The sequence below is a fragment of the Bathycoccus prasinos genome (assembly GCF_002220235.1).
Source record: "Bathycoccus prasinos genomic : Chromosome_1".
Classification (NCBI taxonomy): domain Eukaryota; kingdom Viridiplantae; phylum Chlorophyta; class Mamiellophyceae; order Mamiellales; family Bathycoccaceae; genus Bathycoccus; species Bathycoccus prasinos.
The window spans coordinates 577,165-593,390 of NC_024008.1; the positions used below are offsets into that span (position 1 = coordinate 577,165).

At 49.6% G+C, this 16,226-nt stretch overlaps 11 protein-coding genes across 11 annotated transcripts in view; 4 read left to right on the forward strand and 7 right to left on the reverse strand.

The window, feature by feature from the left end:
• Positions 1–61, reverse strand: part of Bathy01g03040 (predicted protein) — a gene marked incomplete at both ends in the record, with an annotated part of 1,170 nt that extends 1,109 nt beyond the window's left edge. The window contains one exon of the mRNA XM_007515568.1: positions 1–61. This exon is cut by the window's left edge and continues 1,109 nt beyond it. Within this exon, the coding sequence (XP_007515630.1) occupies positions 1–61 (61 nt within the window).
• Positions 62–631: 570 nt separating this feature from the next.
• On the forward strand, positions 632–2,062 carry Bathy01g03050 (predicted protein; the record flags this gene model as incomplete). Its single annotated transcript, XM_007515180.1, has 1 exon — positions 632–2,062. The coding sequence occupies one exon, from the start codon at positions 632–634 to the stop codon at positions 2,060–2,062; it is 1,431 nt and encodes a 476-aa protein (XP_007515242.1).
• A 173-nt stretch (positions 2,063–2,235) lies between these two features.
• Positions 2,236–3,324, reverse strand: Bathy01g03060 (predicted protein; the record flags this gene model as incomplete). The annotated part of the gene is made up of 1 exon (XM_007515347.1): positions 2,236–3,324. The coding sequence occupies one exon, from the start codon at positions 3,322–3,324 to the stop codon at positions 2,236–2,238; it is 1,089 nt and encodes a 362-aa protein (XP_007515409.1).
• A 192-nt stretch (positions 3,325–3,516) lies between these two features.
• Positions 3,517–4,356, reverse strand: Bathy01g03070 (predicted protein; the record flags this gene model as incomplete). The annotated part of the gene is made up of 1 exon (XM_007515325.1): positions 3,517–4,356. One exon carries the CDS (start codon positions 4,354–4,356, stop codon positions 3,517–3,519), a length of 840 nt encoding a protein of 279 aa, XP_007515387.1.
• A 552-nt stretch (positions 4,357–4,908) lies between these two features.
• Bathy01g03080 (unnamed protein product) lies at positions 4,909–5,727 on the forward strand (the record flags this gene model as incomplete). The annotated part of the gene is made up of 1 exon (XM_007515563.1): positions 4,909–5,727. One exon carries the CDS (start codon positions 4,909–4,911, stop codon positions 5,725–5,727), a length of 819 nt encoding a protein of 272 aa, XP_007515625.1.
• A 140-nt stretch (positions 5,728–5,867) lies between these two features.
• Positions 5,868–9,923, reverse strand: Bathy01g03090 (predicted protein; the record flags this gene model as incomplete). Its single annotated transcript, XM_007515152.1, has 1 exon — positions 5,868–9,923. The coding sequence occupies one exon, from the start codon at positions 9,921–9,923 to the stop codon at positions 5,868–5,870; it is 4,056 nt and encodes a 1,351-aa protein (XP_007515214.1).
• A 673-nt stretch (positions 9,924–10,596) lies between these two features.
• Positions 10,597–11,385, forward strand: Bathy01g03100 (predicted protein; the record flags this gene model as incomplete). The annotated part of the gene is made up of 1 exon (XM_007515765.1): positions 10,597–11,385. One exon carries the CDS (start codon positions 10,597–10,599, stop codon positions 11,383–11,385), a length of 789 nt encoding a protein of 262 aa, XP_007515827.1.
• Positions 11,386–11,496: 111 nt separating this feature from the next.
• On the reverse strand, positions 11,497–12,156 carry Bathy01g03110 (zinc finger protein (LSD1); the record flags this gene model as incomplete). The annotated part of the gene is made up of 1 exon (XM_007515310.1): positions 11,497–12,156. The coding sequence occupies one exon, from the start codon at positions 12,154–12,156 to the stop codon at positions 11,497–11,499; it is 660 nt and encodes a 219-aa protein (XP_007515372.1).
• A 172-nt stretch (positions 12,157–12,328) lies between these two features.
• Bathy01g03120 (unknown protein) lies at positions 12,329–13,126 on the forward strand (the record flags this gene model as incomplete). The annotated part of the gene is made up of 1 exon (XM_007515149.1): positions 12,329–13,126. The coding sequence occupies one exon, from the start codon at positions 12,329–12,331 to the stop codon at positions 13,124–13,126; it is 798 nt and encodes a 265-aa protein (XP_007515211.1).
• Positions 13,127–13,268: 142 nt separating this feature from the next.
• On the reverse strand, positions 13,269–15,191 carry Bathy01g03130 (exonuclease; the record flags this gene model as incomplete). The annotated part of the gene is made up of 1 exon (XM_007515207.1): positions 13,269–15,191. One exon carries the CDS (start codon positions 15,189–15,191, stop codon positions 13,269–13,271), a length of 1,923 nt encoding a protein of 640 aa, XP_007515269.1.
• Positions 15,192–15,506: 315 nt separating this feature from the next.
• Positions 15,507–16,010, reverse strand: Bathy01g03140 (predicted protein; the record flags this gene model as incomplete). Its single annotated transcript, XM_007515637.1, has 1 exon — positions 15,507–16,010. One exon carries the CDS (start codon positions 16,008–16,010, stop codon positions 15,507–15,509), a length of 504 nt encoding a protein of 167 aa, XP_007515699.1.
• Between the last annotated feature and the right edge of the window lie 216 nt (positions 16,011–16,226).

A 16,226-nucleotide genomic window follows, 5' to 3' on the forward strand; every position in this document is an offset into this window, starting at 1 on the left:
GGCACAAAAAAGCCGTCTCTCTCTTCAATCGATTCGTTTCGTCCACGACGGTGGTGTCCATCGTCGCTTTCGTTTTTGGCTGTTTCTGCGCGCCCCCGGCGGCGACTTTCTTCTTATTCGTATTCGTACTCTTCGCCTTTGCAGAGGGTGAAGAAGTCGTCGTCTTTTTCTCGTCATTGCTTTTGATCATCATCTTCTTCGCCGCAGAAGATGAATTTGGTGGTGCATTTTTCTTCTTCTCCTCTTCTCCCGGTGGTTCCACGCTCGCGCTTTTCGACCGTCCTCTTCTCAGAGCCACCACGCCTTGGGGTGGTTCCTGCGGGCTCGCGCTTTTCTCTCCTCCTCCTCCTCCTCCTCCTCGCGCGCTTCGCCGCGGAGGCATGATGATGATTTCTTTTTACTACTAATTTCAATTCAAGCCTCTATAGTAAATTCTTTTTTTGGTACGAGAGTGAGGAAAACAAAGAGAGGCGAACCAAAAAAAAACAAGAAAGAGAAAAATTTTCTCTCGACTGCCCAAAAGAAAAAAAAAGAAAAAAAAGAGATCGCGAGCACATCCGCCGCCACAAATGCATCAGCGCTGAAACGAACCACGAAATATACACCACACTCTCGTGTAATACGAATAATAATGTCAGATAAAAACGACGACGAGGAAGCTTTTGGAGCTGCTGCTGTCGACGACGACGCGCAAAAAGAAGAACAACAAAAGGAAGAGGAAGAGAGATGGCCGAGCGACCGAAAACAATTTCGGAAGGATTTCGTCCCGTTCGACGAAAAATTGGAGAGGAAATTACTCCGGCAATTGGAGTTTTACTTTTCGGATTCAAACTTACCCAGGGATAAGTTTTTACGCGAGACAGTGGAACGAGACCCGGACGCGTACGTGGATTTGAAATTGATTTTGAAATTTCAACGCATGCGCGATATTTTGAACGATTCCGGCGGCTCGAATAACCCCGAGGTTGTCGAGGCCGTGGCGAAACTGTTGAAGGAGAAATCGGTGAGTTTGCAAGTCGCCGAGGAGACGAGTCCGGATCCGAGAGTGAGAAGGAAGGAGGATTTAAGGCCGAAAGAGGAAATCGATCGAGATGTGGAGAAGAGGTCGTTGTATGCGAACCCTTTTCCGATGACGGCGACGATTGAGTCGTTGACGGATTTCTTCGAGAAGGAGTGCGACGAGAGAGTGTTGTCGGTGAGATTACGAAGACACATCGCGTCGAAAGATTTCAAAGGGAGCATTTTCGTCGAGTTTTCATCGGAGGAGAGCGCGAAAAAGGTGTCTGGAATGTCCAACACGTTGGTGTACGAAGGCGCGGAGTTGACGTTGATGTTTAAGAAGGAGTATTTGGAGAAGAAGAAGGAGGAGAAGGCGTTGAAGGCGGAACAGAAAGCGAAGGAGGAGGCGGACAGAGCGGCCAATCCGGAGAAGTACGCAAAGTTGGACGAGGAGAGGAAAAGAGCGGAAAGGGAAGTCGTGATGGGCGATCGTCGTCACGATAACTATAATCACAACAACGGTAGCAAACGTAGCAGAGACGACGATGACGACAGAGGAGGAGGACGACGAGAGAACAAAGAAAACAACGGCGAGCCGCGCGAAGAGAAAGAGGTTGTGTACACGCCCGGGATGATTGCGAGAATCACTTTGGGCGAAAAAGCAAACATGGAGTGGAACGATTTCGTCAAGTTTCGCGAGGGCATTAAAAGTGCGTTTGAATCGTACGGTAAAATCAAGTTTGTCGATTTCAAACAAGGCGAAAAGTCTGGTTTTTTGAGATTCGAAGACGAAAAAGTAGCGGCGAAAATCATCGAATCCATACAAGGCGGCAACGCGATTGAAGTGGAAGGCGACGCGTGCGCGATCGAGCTCGTTGGGGGCGACGAGGAGAAGTCGTACTGGGAAGCCATCGACAGACGCGCGAGAGATCGCGATCGACAAGACCGTAACGGGAACAAAAGAGATCATCGAGGCGGCGGCCGAGGCGGCGGCCGAGGAAGAGGTAACCGCGGACGAGGCGGCGGTGGTGGTGGCGGTAACAAGCGTCACAAGAGCGATTAAAAAGAGAACGGGAAGGCTAGAGAGACACTTTTGTTACTACTATATTAATAAATATTGTTCTATATTGAATTTTGCGATAAGTTTATAATAATTTTGAAACAAACCACGTGATTGAGTCGTATCAAAACGCCGCGTTGCTTTTTTGTTCGACACTACCATGCAATCAAAAACCATCAATCGATGCTTGAAAATCGCACTCTCCCACTTACCACCGCTTCCGTCTCGGTAATATGCAAACAAGCCATTTCCCTTCTGCAATACCTCTCCAAAGCCTTCGCGTTCTTCTCGTCCCCTTCGTTCATAAAAACGTTCCTCCTCAACGATTTCATAAAATCGTCGTTCCCGCTGCTCAACGCCTTATCATACGCCAACGCGGACCCGTAAAAAGACTGCTCCAACTCTTTCAAAGTCGAACGAACTCTCACTTTTACGCCTTCGCGATGGACTCTTTTCTCCACCTCCTCTTGAAACGTGTCGTAAAACATTTGCGAAATCGCCTTCCCGGAATCCCCTTCGCGTCGTAATCGAGCTAAAACTAACCACACGTGCAACACAAACATCGCGTGCTCCGTTCGAAACGAGTGCTCTAATCCCAATATCTCGTAAAATTTCGCCTCGTCGCATCTCTCTACCACCGCTTTAAACAACCGCTGCGACGCTCGATTCTGCACGCTTTCCGAACTATCGTACCCGCCTACTTTCAACATGATGCGCGTGTACCACGGAAGACTCGTGGACCGCTTCTCCGGCACCTCAAACACCTCCGAGGTAGACTCGAACGGTATCGCTAACGATTTCGGTTTCGACGTGAACCGAGAAGAGTGTTGGTTTTGATTTTGACTTTTGCTCGAAGAGGTATAAAAACGCTTCGAATTCGATTTCCCTTCCTTTGCAGACGAAGACGACGACGACGACGCTTTCGTGGATTTCCATCGTCTCTGCACGTGAGGGTCCGCGTCGTCTCTCGTAAAAAAACTTCCTCTCTTTTCCAGCGCATCGTCCTCGAACGCGTTGTTGCTCAAAAACCTCCTCCCTTTTGTAGGCGGAAAGGTAAAGAAAACATCGTCATCATCGTCTTTGGGGGTCTTCCAGTGACGTCTGACGATGTTTTTTCCCCCGACACTTCTCTGCTGCTCATGCTGCTCTAGCGAGCTTGAAAAACACGAAGAAGAAGAACACGCGGTGGTGGGAGTCGTCTGCGCGTGATGCAAAGAGGCCAAGCGCCGAAAGAAGAGTTTCCTCGTAGAGGAGCGTCGAAGCATGATGATGACGTTGGAAGAAGCCACAAAAAAGTGACGCCATCGAATGCTTAAAAGAGGAGGAGAATATTTAGTAAACGAAAAACGAAGCGAGCGTATTGAACACAATTTATAGCATTGAAAGAATGAGCACGATTAAAAAGAAGAACATATATTATCTCTTTGCATCATCGCATTACTCGCATACTTATTTTTTTACGGCCACTTGGTAAACTGAAACACCTTCCCGACGATTTCCAAACCCGTCGGAATCTGCCACGTGAACAACGCGACGTTGACGGCGTTCAACGCGATGTGCGCGCTTCTCGCCTTGTCGTTCCCTCTCTGCATCTCCGGCACTAAACCAGCGGCGGCGGCCCACAACGCCACAATTCCCATGCCAGCGTACAAGTGCGGCCCAGGGAATAACTTCCCGACGCGAATGTACGTGTTCATCCCGCCTTCGATGGCTAAGCACGTCCCGAACGCCAACAAGAGCGAGCCGGCGTTGAAGTGTTTCTCTTTATAGTTCCCAGCGACTAACTCTTTGCGTTCTTTGGTCAGCTCGTCGATTTTCGATTGGTTCGGGTTCGCCGTTTCCGCGTCCGCGCCGACAGGCGAGGCCTTTTTCAACTCTTGAATCTCTTCGCCAACCGTGCGAACTTTTCTCCACTGCAAGCCTAAATACCCGGCGTATAAGCTGGTGGCGTACATGATGCCCAGGAAAAACGGGTGCACCAACGCCGCGGTGCGGCCTTCGAGTAAACCGAACTCGCCACCTTTCGCGAACGCGTCTTGCGCGGACAACACGATGGGAGAAGACGCGATGGTGGCCAATAAAGCCGTGCGACCGACATCTTCAGACGACGAGGACGTACACGATGATTTCTTCTCGCTGCTGCTGCTTCTCATCATCACGGACGTCGACGACCTTCTCGACGACGACGACTCCGCGGAAGACGACGAGCGCTGTTGTTGTTGTTGTTGTTGTTGTTTCAAGGAGTAGCCTCGAAGGCAGCTACTTAACGAGGTCGTCGCACTCGTCGCGCTCAACATGTTGGTTTCAACTTTAGATATGTGTGTGTGTAAGAAAACGCGCGCGCGCGTGGATGCGTGTAAAATAAAGATATATTAAAACGTCACTACTCGTGTATACGCGAACGCTTTTTCCGAGAAGAAGTACGTAAATTCGCGGCCTGGAATGACTCTCACGGGTTTCGAGAGAAAGAAGCGGATGTTTTTTCGTAAAAACATTTTTTTTTTCGTGTTTTCGTTCAAATTTCTCTTCTTCGAATTTTTTCCGTCTCTGCTCTCGGCACGCGTTTTCGTCTTAATAATTTTAACGCGCGTTCACGCGTAAAAAGAGACCTTTTGGCGGCGTTTGATAGAGAGCACCATCTTTTCGCGAGACTACGAGCAACACCGTCCCAAATAAACGAGACCACTTTTTGTTTTTGAAGAGAAGAGAAAACACAGAGAGAGAGAGAGAGAGAAAACACAGAGAGAGAAATTCAAAAACAGAGGAGAGGGGTTACATTATTTTCAAATTCTCCCCCTTATTAAATAAGAATCGGAAAGAAGTAATAAACGAAGAAGAAGAAGAAGAAGATGGTGAAAGTCCGGTTAAAATCCCCGTCAGAGCTGAAAAAGATCGAAGAGTTCCTCGCGGACGCGGCGACGGATAAAGCCTTAGAAGCGAAGGCGACGTATACCGACCAGATTCAACAAAACATGATGTCCTTTCAATTGATTCGAATGTGCGAATCCGTGACGGAAACGCTGAGCAAAAACGTTCTGGTGTCTGGGAGAGAACCGCGCGCGGACGACGACGACGAAGAAGAAGAGGATGTGCAAGAAGACGAAGAAGATTTAAGAGTGAAAGAGGAAAAACGGTTGAAAGAGTTAACGTGTGATCCAGAGTTGGACGAGTTGGAAAACGAAGTCGCGGAGTTGACCGAGAAGGTTGGAGAGCAGCGCTTGACTGGACCGGCGAGAGTGTTGCAAAACTTGGAGAATAGATTGAAAGACGAACGCGTGGAAATCGAGGCGAAGAAGAACAACAACAACAACGAAGAGAACGAGGAAGGAAAAGAGGACGAGGAAAACAACAAGAACATTTTAGCCGCGGCGAACATCTCGGAAGAAGAGCTGAAAGAGACGAAGAAGAAGCTGGAAAAGTCTTTGGCCGCCATGCCGGTGGCGAAGGAGAGGTTGCAGAAAGCGTTGGAGAAGTTGGCGAGGTTGACGAACGAGATTGATAATCAAAGAACGAGAGCGCCACCGGGGACAATTGAGAGGGCAATTGATGCCGCACCAGTGCTCGGGTTTGACGACGACGTGACCACAGAGGAGGCGGTTGCGTTGAGAGCGAAGAACGAAACAAGAAGACGACTTGCGAGAGAATTGAAGCCGCTCGGGCGATGCTAATGCGCTTGTTTGTGTTACCTGTAAGTTTATTATTAATATATATATATATATATAATTCAGTGTTTAGTAGTAATTACATGTGTGTATGTGTGTCTCTCTTTCTCTCTTTCTTACCTTTCGTCTCTCTATTGTATAACAAATTATCTGCGACCGCGACGCGAAGGCTTTTGCACCGGGACGACGTCTTCCATGTCCGCGTCTACCGCTTCACCTTCATCCGCGGTAGTGGTGATCGTTTCTTCTTTGCTCTCCTCGTTTTCGACGATCTTTGCAAAGTCTTTCTCCGTTTCTAAGGTTCGTTTCTTCTCCGAGCCAGGCGTGGAATTCGCGTTCGTCTTGCGCGTTTTGTTCGATCCGGGAGTCGCGCCGGCGAGCTCCGAGTCCGTCTCGATTTCGTCCTCTTCCTCGAACGAAGTTTCCGTTTCATCTTCTTTGGCAGCTTTTCTAGCCGCAGCCTTTCTCTCTCGTTCAACTTTTGCCGCACTTTTACCCAGCGATCGCACACGTACGACTTCGATGAACTCTTTAAAGCTCAACGAGCGTTTGTCGGATTCGTCGACGTGCTCTAACTGCTTTTCGCACGCCTCCAAGACGTTCTTCGCGTCGACTTGTGAAATTTTCGGAATGAACGCCGACACCGCGTATTCTAAAAAGGCAAATCGTTCAGGCTTCAACGGTACTAACGCGTAGTTCACGCAATCTGCAGTCATCACACGCACGACCAAGCGGTCTCTTTGCACGGACGGGGAGAAGATACTCGCGATGCGCGTCGCGAGGTCGCGCAAAAAGTCAATCGCTCTTTGTGCGATGTCTTCGTCTGCGTCCTTATCTTTCATCGCGTTTGATACCACCTGGTAAGCATCCGCTAGTGCCATGAAGATTGTTCTTGCGAGGTTTTTCTGACTATCGCGACGTAACTCTGTCATAAAACCTTTGATGGCGGCATCCAAGTGGTCCCCGCCGATGGCAAAGTTCGAAATGAACGCCGGCGCGGCTATGCTTCCGCTCGAGTGATCGCCGCACTTGGCGTCTACTAGAGCTAACTGGTATCCAATTTTCGCCGCGTTGACGTCGGCATCTAAATTCTCGTCTTCCGGCGTCATGATTTTATCCGCCGCACGCCACGCCGCCGTCATCATGTTCGGCGGTAACGAAATGGACATCTTCCCAGCCATCTTGAGATACAAGACGGCATCGGCAACGGCAGCTGTGCAGTTACGTCTGGTATCGGCGACGACTTTTGCGCCATACTTCCCAAAGAGTTTGTCCACATTTTCAGCTAGACGAATCAAGCTCGTCAAAGATTTGTCGCGCGTGTTTTGAAAAGAGAGGATGTCGTCATCCGTCACGCGCTCACTTTCAGATTCGGACAAGTCGATCCCGCGCCAAACCATCTCGTACATCACCCCCTCTGCGAGTAACACCGCGGAAACTGGACCGACTCGAACCTCTTTCGAAAGTTTCTTTTCGCCATCTCTGAGGACGTTGCGTGAAACTTCGTCCAAAAGTGTCGCCATCGCTTCAAAAACCGCTTCGCCTTCGAGCTTAGATAATCTCGCGTACTTGAGAAGCGCCGTGACGCGCAACAGCGCGCATTTCAAAATGAAACCGTCGCCATTATCTTCGCTGACGATGAACTCATCGTCTTCATCTTCGTCTTCGTCGACATTCACAGTTCTGTTTACAATTGCGCTCTTTGCTAACTGCGAAAGCTTCTCGCCGAGATGTTTGGCGATGGAATCGAAAACTTTGACCGCACCGCTTCTCGTGCCTTCGTAGCCGTCGTTGGCGCAAAATGCGATCGCTTTCGCTGCACTATTTAAAACCTTCGAATCCACGCGTTTGAATAAGATGTTCTTCACGGTTTCTAACAAAGCTTGATACTCGCCGTCTCGTTGTCGCAACGGGTAGTGTTCAAGCTTCATGTAAGGGATGATTTCCAACAGCGGCGCCAAGACTTCGTCTTCGACGGAATATTTCTCCAACAACGTCGGGAGATGCGTGGTGAACGCGAGCGTGATTTTTTCTCTGCTTTGATCGCACGTTTCTCTGTCGCGTTTGGTCATGCTCATCTTTGCTGGCGTCGGTACATTCGATTTCGCCAACGCATCGGCGATGATATTTTCCATTTGCGATTTCTTCACTGCTCGGAGCGTCAAGTTTGCGAGCGCGGCGGCGTCCGCGATGTCGCTGCAAAACTCTTCGTCGCTCAACTTCATGGCCAAGAATTCAAACGAGTGAAACAGAGGCATTTCATCCCAAACGGCGTCGATGATTTTCGAGTGCGTTTCTAAAGCGTCGTCCACTGCAAGATGCTTCGCGTGCGTCGTGTTTGACAAAATTTTCACCAACTCCAAAACGCTTTCCAGCGTCTCGGAAGCCGTGAGTTCGCCGACACCCAAGCTCGTATCGAAATCTTCGTCTTCCATCTCGTCGTTGTCTTCGTCATCGCCAAACAAATTGCCTCTTTTCTCCCCCTCGTCTTCTTCTTCGTCTTCCGTGCTGTTCTCGTCGTCCTCGTTTCGTATTTTTTTGTTCGCTTTCCTTTTCGGCTTCTTCGCCGCTTTCGCTTTTTTCTTCGCCGCTGGTTTCTTCTTTTTGCCGTAAGCGCTCGTGCGAGTTTTATTGTACTGCTCCAACAACGACGGTAACATTTTTGGTAACACTTTCGCCGCAGTAACCCGAACGCTTTCGTTTTCTTCCGTCAGCAAGTGCAACACTTCGTTCATCGTATCTGCGTCGTAAGTCTCGTACTCGCGCAACTGCGATACGACGAAAATCGCTTCGCACGTCACCATAGGATCAGCGTCGAATAAAAGCTCTTTAATGCGCGCACTAAATCTATTCGTAAAGCCATCCATAATCGACGCCTTCGTCCCGTCTGCGTACAAACGTCGCAAACCTTTCAAAACCTCCAATCGCACCAGTGACGATTTGTCGTTCATGGACCACCCTAAATATTTCAAGTAAAAATCCGTCAAAAACATGAACGGGTACTCCAACATCCAGTTCGACACAGCCGCCATGCAACCTGCGCGAATTTGAGGGTCGTAATCGCGAAATCGTCCCGTAAAAACACCGTTGAACATCTCTTTAATCATTCCCGCGCAGGCCTCGGTATTCTTCGAGCACTGGTCCATGGTTTTCTTAATCGCCTCCGCCTCTACCTTGGCTTCTTTTCGTTTCGACGCCAACGCGTTATCCAACTGTCTTTGCTTTAACGCCGCTTGCTTTGATTGCGACAAGCACGCGTTCACCAATCCGGAAATAACGTTCAGCCCCATCCCCGTTGCGACTACTCTCATCACTCGTGCGGTTGAGTTTGAACACGTCTGAAAAATCTCCCGAAACATTTCAAACATGGTATCGTCAAACAAGTCTCTCGAATCGATCGTTTCTCTCACCACCGCGCGCATGAACAAACCCAAATCGTCCTTAAAGTTCCTGTATAATTTCCCTTTCCCCGCCATTGGATCGACCGGGTTCACGTTACCTTGTCTCAATTCATCCTCGATTCTCTTCATAATAATCGCGCACTCCGAGTTCATCAACTCTGGCTTGTAAATTTTCGCCTTGCAGCCGCTCGCTTTCGTCAACAAAGTATACATTTCCGCCGCCGCAGACGCCTGATCTTCTTGGTACCGCGTCGTCCACTCCGCGGCTAATCGATTCGCTTTCTCCTCCGGCAACTTTTCTTTCTTCGCGAGCCATTCGAACAAGCCTTGTTCTTCTTCCTCTTCTTCTTCTTCTTCTTCCTCCATCTCGTCCGCGCCGCCCTCGGCTTGCTGTTGCGGCGTCGCCGCGACGACGAGCGGTAACTGCTTTTCCGCGTCTTCCTCCTCGTCCTTCTCTTTCACCACCACCGGCGGGATCTCTTTCTCTTCTTCCTCTTCCTCTTCTTCCTCGTCGTCTTCTTCTTCATCATCTTCTTCCTCCTCCTCCTTCTTCTTCTTCGCGCCACCGCTCGAGGCGTTTTTATTCCTCGTCTTCAAAATCGACTTTTGCGGTTGTTGTTTTCCTCGTTCTTTCTTCGTCGATTCTTCCTCCTCTGTTTCCTCCGCCTCTTCCTTTTTCTTCGACGAGTGTGGTCCTCCTCGACTTCTCGATCGCGTTCGTTTCAAATCCAGCGTCTTCTTCTCTTCCTCGACGACGTTAGATCTCGCGCGACGATTTCGGAGACTTCCTCGCGTCGACATGATTTTCGTCGTAAAATCTTACAAAAAAAATAAACAACAAATCCGTCTTCTCTTCTCTTCCCTTCGAAAGAAAACCAGAATAACTGTTCTCGCTCGCTCAAAACTTCTTCCTCTTCGTCGTTGTGTTCTTGTTGTTGTTGTTTTATGCGCGTGTGTTACTGTCGTTTTGCAGAGAGAGATTTTGACGAGGAGTGTCTCTTTTCAGAGAGGTGTTTGGTTTTTTGAAATTTTTTAAATTTTGCCTCTTCTCTCTTTCTTTTGGCGGGAAATGGGTCTGCGGCACAGACGCACGAGAACACAACGCTCGTCGATCAAAATCAAAATCCATCCTTTCGTGTGTCCACCATCGCGCTGTTCTTTTGGGCATTTTCCTTTTGTTCTTTCGGGCATCTCCGCACAATAAAGAAAAAGAATATATCAAAACGACTTATTACTTACTCTGAGAGAGCGAGAGACAAAAACGCGCCGTTGTTCGACGAGATGATGAGAACGACGACGACCGAAAAGGCGTCTCTGTGCGTCTCGTGTTTTTCTTCGTTGCAACGAAAGAAGAAGACGAAGAAGGAGGTAGGATTGAGCGTTTCGTTACGTTCGTATACGGTTTCGTGCAACGTCATTCTTCTCTCTCGTTTTCTCTCTCTCTCGTTTTCTGTCTCTCTCTCTCTTTGGAACGATGGAACTGACTTTTGCTGTCTTTCATCCTCTTACTCTCTCTCTTTCTCATCAGGAGGTCTCGAAGAATACTCGCAGCATCATCGTCCGCGCGACGAGTAAAAGTAGCGGTACTAATAAGAATACGAATAATCATACGAATACCACCACCAACAACAACGAGAACAACAACCGCAAAACGCAAAGAGCCTATCGGGTTCGATCGACCGCAACGAACGATTTCCAGCAGCAACAACAGAAACCGTACGCGTCGTATAGGGAAAAACACGGGTATAACTGGACGTACGGTGCCGCAGAGGACGACGTAAACGACGACGACGAGAGCGGCGAATACGGATCGGTGTCCGAAGCGGACGCTCGCGAAGCGGCGAGGAACTGGTTGTGTACCATCGGAAGACAAGGTCAAACGTCGCCGATTGATTTCGAAAAAGCGCAATACAACGCGAGACGAGGCAAACGTGTCTCCGAGGAATTTAGAGGTACGTTGTTAGACGATCCGTTCACGAATAACCCGAAAGTGTTCGAGTTTATGAGAACGCGGAGAGGCCCGATGGTCGGGAAGCTCGGGAAAGCGTTGAGGCAGGTCCACGGCGACGAGGCGTACGAATCGTATTTAGGCAAGCACGTGAATCGACACATTCGATTGGCGAGAATATTGAAGTTATGGAGAATAAACTTCCACATTCGTTTCGGAAGAGAACCCGGGTACGACGACATGCCGTCGAACTTGAAAACGTTGGAGTTGCAATACATAAACATCGGCTTCAAGCTTCGCGAACTCGACGGATAAGTAAAAATAAATAAACGCGGAAGGAGCTTTGTACCATATCATCAAATATGAATGTTGTAAAATAGTAATTATAATATACACCGTAGCGCTTTTATATACAACAATGCTCTACTACTTTGTATCGTTAACGTTATGAATCTCCACCGCCACGCTCACGTTCGGCACGACTCTTCCGTCTCGCAACTTCACCGGCGGGTTCTCCACCACCACCAACTCTCTCTCCTCTTCTCCCACGCTACTCTTACTCGCCGTGCTATTCACTCCTCCTCCTTCCGCGGCTATACCAGCTGTATTCGTCACCACGTGACACGCCCCGCAACTCACGCTCGTCGCGCCTCTCGTGTACATCAGCGTCACCCCGCACCCGCGACAGCGACAGTGCGAAACGTCCTGCCTTTCAACGTGCCCACCACCACCGTTCCCGTTGTTGTTGTTTGAGGCGACTCTATTTATGGTGTGACACAACGCGCACTGCACTTGCGTCGCGCCAAGATGGAACATCAATCGAACCGTGCACCCCTGACAGTGGATGGCGGCCATTTCTCGCGCGTTCGCGCCTCCTCCTCGGTTGTTTCGAACAAAACCACCCCCAGCGTTCGACGAGGACGACGAGAGGGGGTTGCCTCCCGATGCTGACGATGATGATGCAGCAGCGCACGCGGTAATCGCGGAACACACCGCGCATCGCACGAACTGCGCCGACGGTGGGTGCACTAACACCGTGCCGCACCCTCGCTGTTGCGGAGTGCCCGTGCACGTGATTCTCGGCATGATTAAAGCGTGTAGTCTCTCGTTTTTTAATTGCGGTTTTGGGAGAAAAACGTTCGTCTCTCGGGAGAATCTCGTCGTTGAAAAAGCGGTTTTCGAGAACAACACAACAACGACAACAACGGCCGGCAGAAAGAGAGCGAAAGAAAAGGGGAAGACTTCGCGCGAGAAGAATATGCCCGCCGCTTCTAGTGCTTCGCGCGTCACTCGCTCGAGCGCTGCGAATAAAACTCGTGGTGCGGGGGGAAAACGTGATCAAAGTCGTCCTCCCATCATCAATCCCGAGGACGAGGACGAGGACAAAGGTGATGATGATGTCGACTCGGAAGACTCGGACTCGGACGACGCGCCACCGGAAGAAGTCACTCGCGCCGTCGCGGAGAAAGAAACGAGAGAGGAGCAACTCCTGAAGAAACGAGCGAGGGAGACGCAACAACTCGCGAAGGAGAGAGAAAAAGAGAAGCGAGTGGAAAAAGCGAAAGCGCGAACGGAGGCGGCGGCGAAGAGGAAACGAGAGAAGGAAGAGAAGAGGAAAGCAGAGGAGGAAGAGGAAGGAAAAGAGAACGAACGAGAGGAGGAGGAGGAGGAGGAAGAAGGAGCGGAAGAAGATCCGGACGCGTTCACTTTGGACGACGATATCGTCGATGCCGTCGCCGCGAGCGAGAACCAGTTGAAAGAAAAATACCTGAAAGACTTTCACGATACCAAGTCGCAAAGGAAGAAACGGAAGAAGCAAATGAAACGGGAAAGGATGCGAGAGGAAGCGATGGGACGGGAAAGCGCGAAGTTTACGACCAGAGATGGATTTGATGTCGTGATTCGCTCGAAAGTGGACGAGTTGGCGGAGATGAAGGCGAATCCGAAAGCGGTTGATTTTGCGCGGCGGAGATTGGACGCGAAGCATCGAAGAGACGAGCGAATGCTTTGCGACACGCGAACGGGAAAGATTAAGAATCAGTTCGCGGTGCGATAGTAGCTCTATTTTTAGTTTGAAAAACGATTTCTCGTTGTATTCTAGTAATTATTAGTATTAAAACAAGCGTGGTTGTGTAAGCTGCTGCTATCATGAAACTATTTTAAGCGAAATATGTGTTGTTGTCCTATTGTATGAAGAGCTATTTCTCGTCGTTGTTCGAGTGCAAAGCAAATTCCGAAAATAAGGCGGCGGCAGAAGTTCTCTCTCCACCCGCCGAGAGTCGTTTCGATGTTCGTCTTTTCTTTTTACTCGTCGTCGTCGTCGTCGTCTTTGGTAACGAGGAAACTGCTTTCTTCTTTTTACCGACAGACACGGTGCTCGGAATGACGGTGGTTTTTCTTCCCGACAAAGCTTTCTTCTTTGAAGAGGTAGAATCGAATCTGAAGTTTTCGAGAAAATCAACCGTTTTCTTCCCCGTAGCTGGTGTCGCGTTGTCATCGTCGTCGTTATTGTCGAGTGCACTCGATCTGATCTTCGTCAGTCTCGGCGATTTTCGAACTGCCGTGTTCAAAAGAGCACTCGGTGACGATTCGACCATACTCTTCTTCTTCGTATCCTCCGGAGTATTCTTGGACGCCGTGCCGTACAAGTCAAACTTTTTCACGACGCGTTTCTTCATTGGCGACTGTAACGATAGCTCAGGCGTGGCGCGATTCATCGGCAACAAAGCGCTGTTATTGGAATATTCGAATGCGTCAAACGTGGACGGCTTTGCGGCGTATCGCTTCAACGCTTCTCGTCTGTTCTTCTCTTCCTCGTCGTCTTTAAGAGCGTTGGCGAAAAACGTTGAGCGCACAATCGGCCTGTTTGGTTGCATTTTCGGCGCGTTTGAAGTATTAGCAGATCGCGGCTGATGCTGGTGCTGCTGTCCGAATATCATCGCTCCCCCTTCATCTTTTCTATTCGTGAAATAATTGTTCATGGTCATCCTGTTGTTGCTGTTGTTGGTGGTGGTGGTGTTCGTACTAAAGTTTCTGTTGCTTTTCGGCAACTCTCTTTGCGGGGGATACGGCTTTAAACTCACAGGATGCAGTTTCCCGTTTGCGACGCCTTCGCACACCGCATCGACTCTTCGTTCACCCAAAAGCCTCTTTTCATCTTCCTTGCTAAACCTCAAATTCAAAACGTCCTCGCACGGTACCCCGTCGTCTTCAGCGCAATCGCTCAAGTTCACACACTTCTTCCTCGTGGGACAATACACTAACGCGTGCTTGAACGTAATCAGCGCGTCCCGAAACCCACTTTCATATTCCTTATCGACCCGAATCCCTTCAAATTTAAACGACCTCAAAGCTGCGCCGTACTCCCGACACTTTCGCATCGCCTGATGTGCCTTCTTCATTCCTACGTTCGGCAAACTCGGCAAATAATCGCATCCGCTCATGCAACACATCTGTAAAAACAAATCCGGCGTAAACTGGTCGAATCGTAACCCTCTGTTCCTCGGTAAATCTTCGTACCGAATCTCATCCCCGATGCCGTTATTATCCATTTTATAAAACACGATGGGTGCACCGTGCGCTAACATATCTGAATCTTCCGTGATGACCACGTCCGCGTACCCGTTCTTACACAGATACGCCAGCTGCGCATCCGCTTCAAAAGGCGCGACTAACACTCGCCCCAGCCCTTCTCTTTCAATCGCATCCATCACTCTCTTCGCCATCTCAAACGTCACGTCCAACGCTTTCCCGTAGCAGTCGAACGCTAATTTTCTGTTCCCTTCGCTCCACGCCTTTCTCGCCATATCTTTCGCCGCTTCGCGTCTCTGTCGTCTTTGCTTCTCCTCTCTCGCTTTACTCGGCAACGAGGCGCCGTCAAAGACGTACGTCACCTCCGACGAACCCGTGGAGTTCTTCAGCATCCTCGCTCGATTCAAAAACGCGTGCACGAACACGTCTTGGTTCCCGCAGTTTTCAACCAGTTCCCTCGAACACGAATACGCGCACTTGTGCAACCAACAGTACGAATCGACCGCGATTTTGCTGTCTTTGTGCGCGCTGATGTGCGTGCCAGATTTCGTGATCGATTTGATGTTCAAAAGGAGAGAGGATATGCCCATTATTCTTTCGAACTCTTTCTTGATGTGCGTCGATTAGAAAGGGAGGAGCATTTTTATGTGCTGCGCGGCGCAGGAAAAGGTGTCGTTTTGTGACGACGCGTTTCCGATTTTGAATTTCTCATCATGAAATCGCACAAATCTTCGCCAAAATCAACGACCGACGACGACGACGTGGTAATAATAACTAAAGTTCTACGAAAAGTATGATACTAGTACCTTCAATTGATGTTAAATTACAAACTCTTTTGGCATTGGTGCGCCGAACGGGGGGTTTAGGGCGAACGAAATTCAATCTCGAAAAACAAAGCTTTATTATTACTTCTTAATCTCGTCGTACGGAAAATAAACCCTCCCCGGCGTCGCGTTGTCGTCAAACAACCCGTCGCCTCGAACTTTCTCCCCGGTCCCGTCGACGCTCGCGCTCGCCGCGGCAAATGCCACCCCGGCACCTACCGCGACGCCAACCTTTTTCGCCTTCAACCCCATAACCGTCCCGGCCGCCAGCCCGCCGTAGACGCCGTTCCAAAAGTCATCTTTACCTCGAATGCTTTTAGACAAACACGACGTCCCGGTGTACATGGCCCCTACCGCGGCAAACACTCCGCCGGAATTCGCCATGTACGACCCGGTATTCCTGACCGCCGCGAGCGTTTGGCCTCTTTGAATCGTCAAAGGCGCTTCCGCCCACGTCGCTTTCACCGCCCCTATGATGGACCCGATCCCAAACATCGCAACCGACGCGTTGCAAACTCGCGTGAAGCAATCTAAATCCGACGCGGATACTTTCGGCGGCGGCGGTTGGTGCTCATCTCCGCTCATTTGTTGTCTTCTTTATACGTATAACTCTCTATTTACTCTTCTCTTTTATATCTCTTTCGTATCTCTGATCGATTTCTCACTTTAATGTACTCTTTCTCAACAACAACAACACGAAGTGATGCCACGACGCGTAGTCTTTCCAATTCTCTCTCTCTCTTTCTCTCTCCCGAATCGTTCCAGTCGCTTCTCTCTATATATATATATGATACACTATAT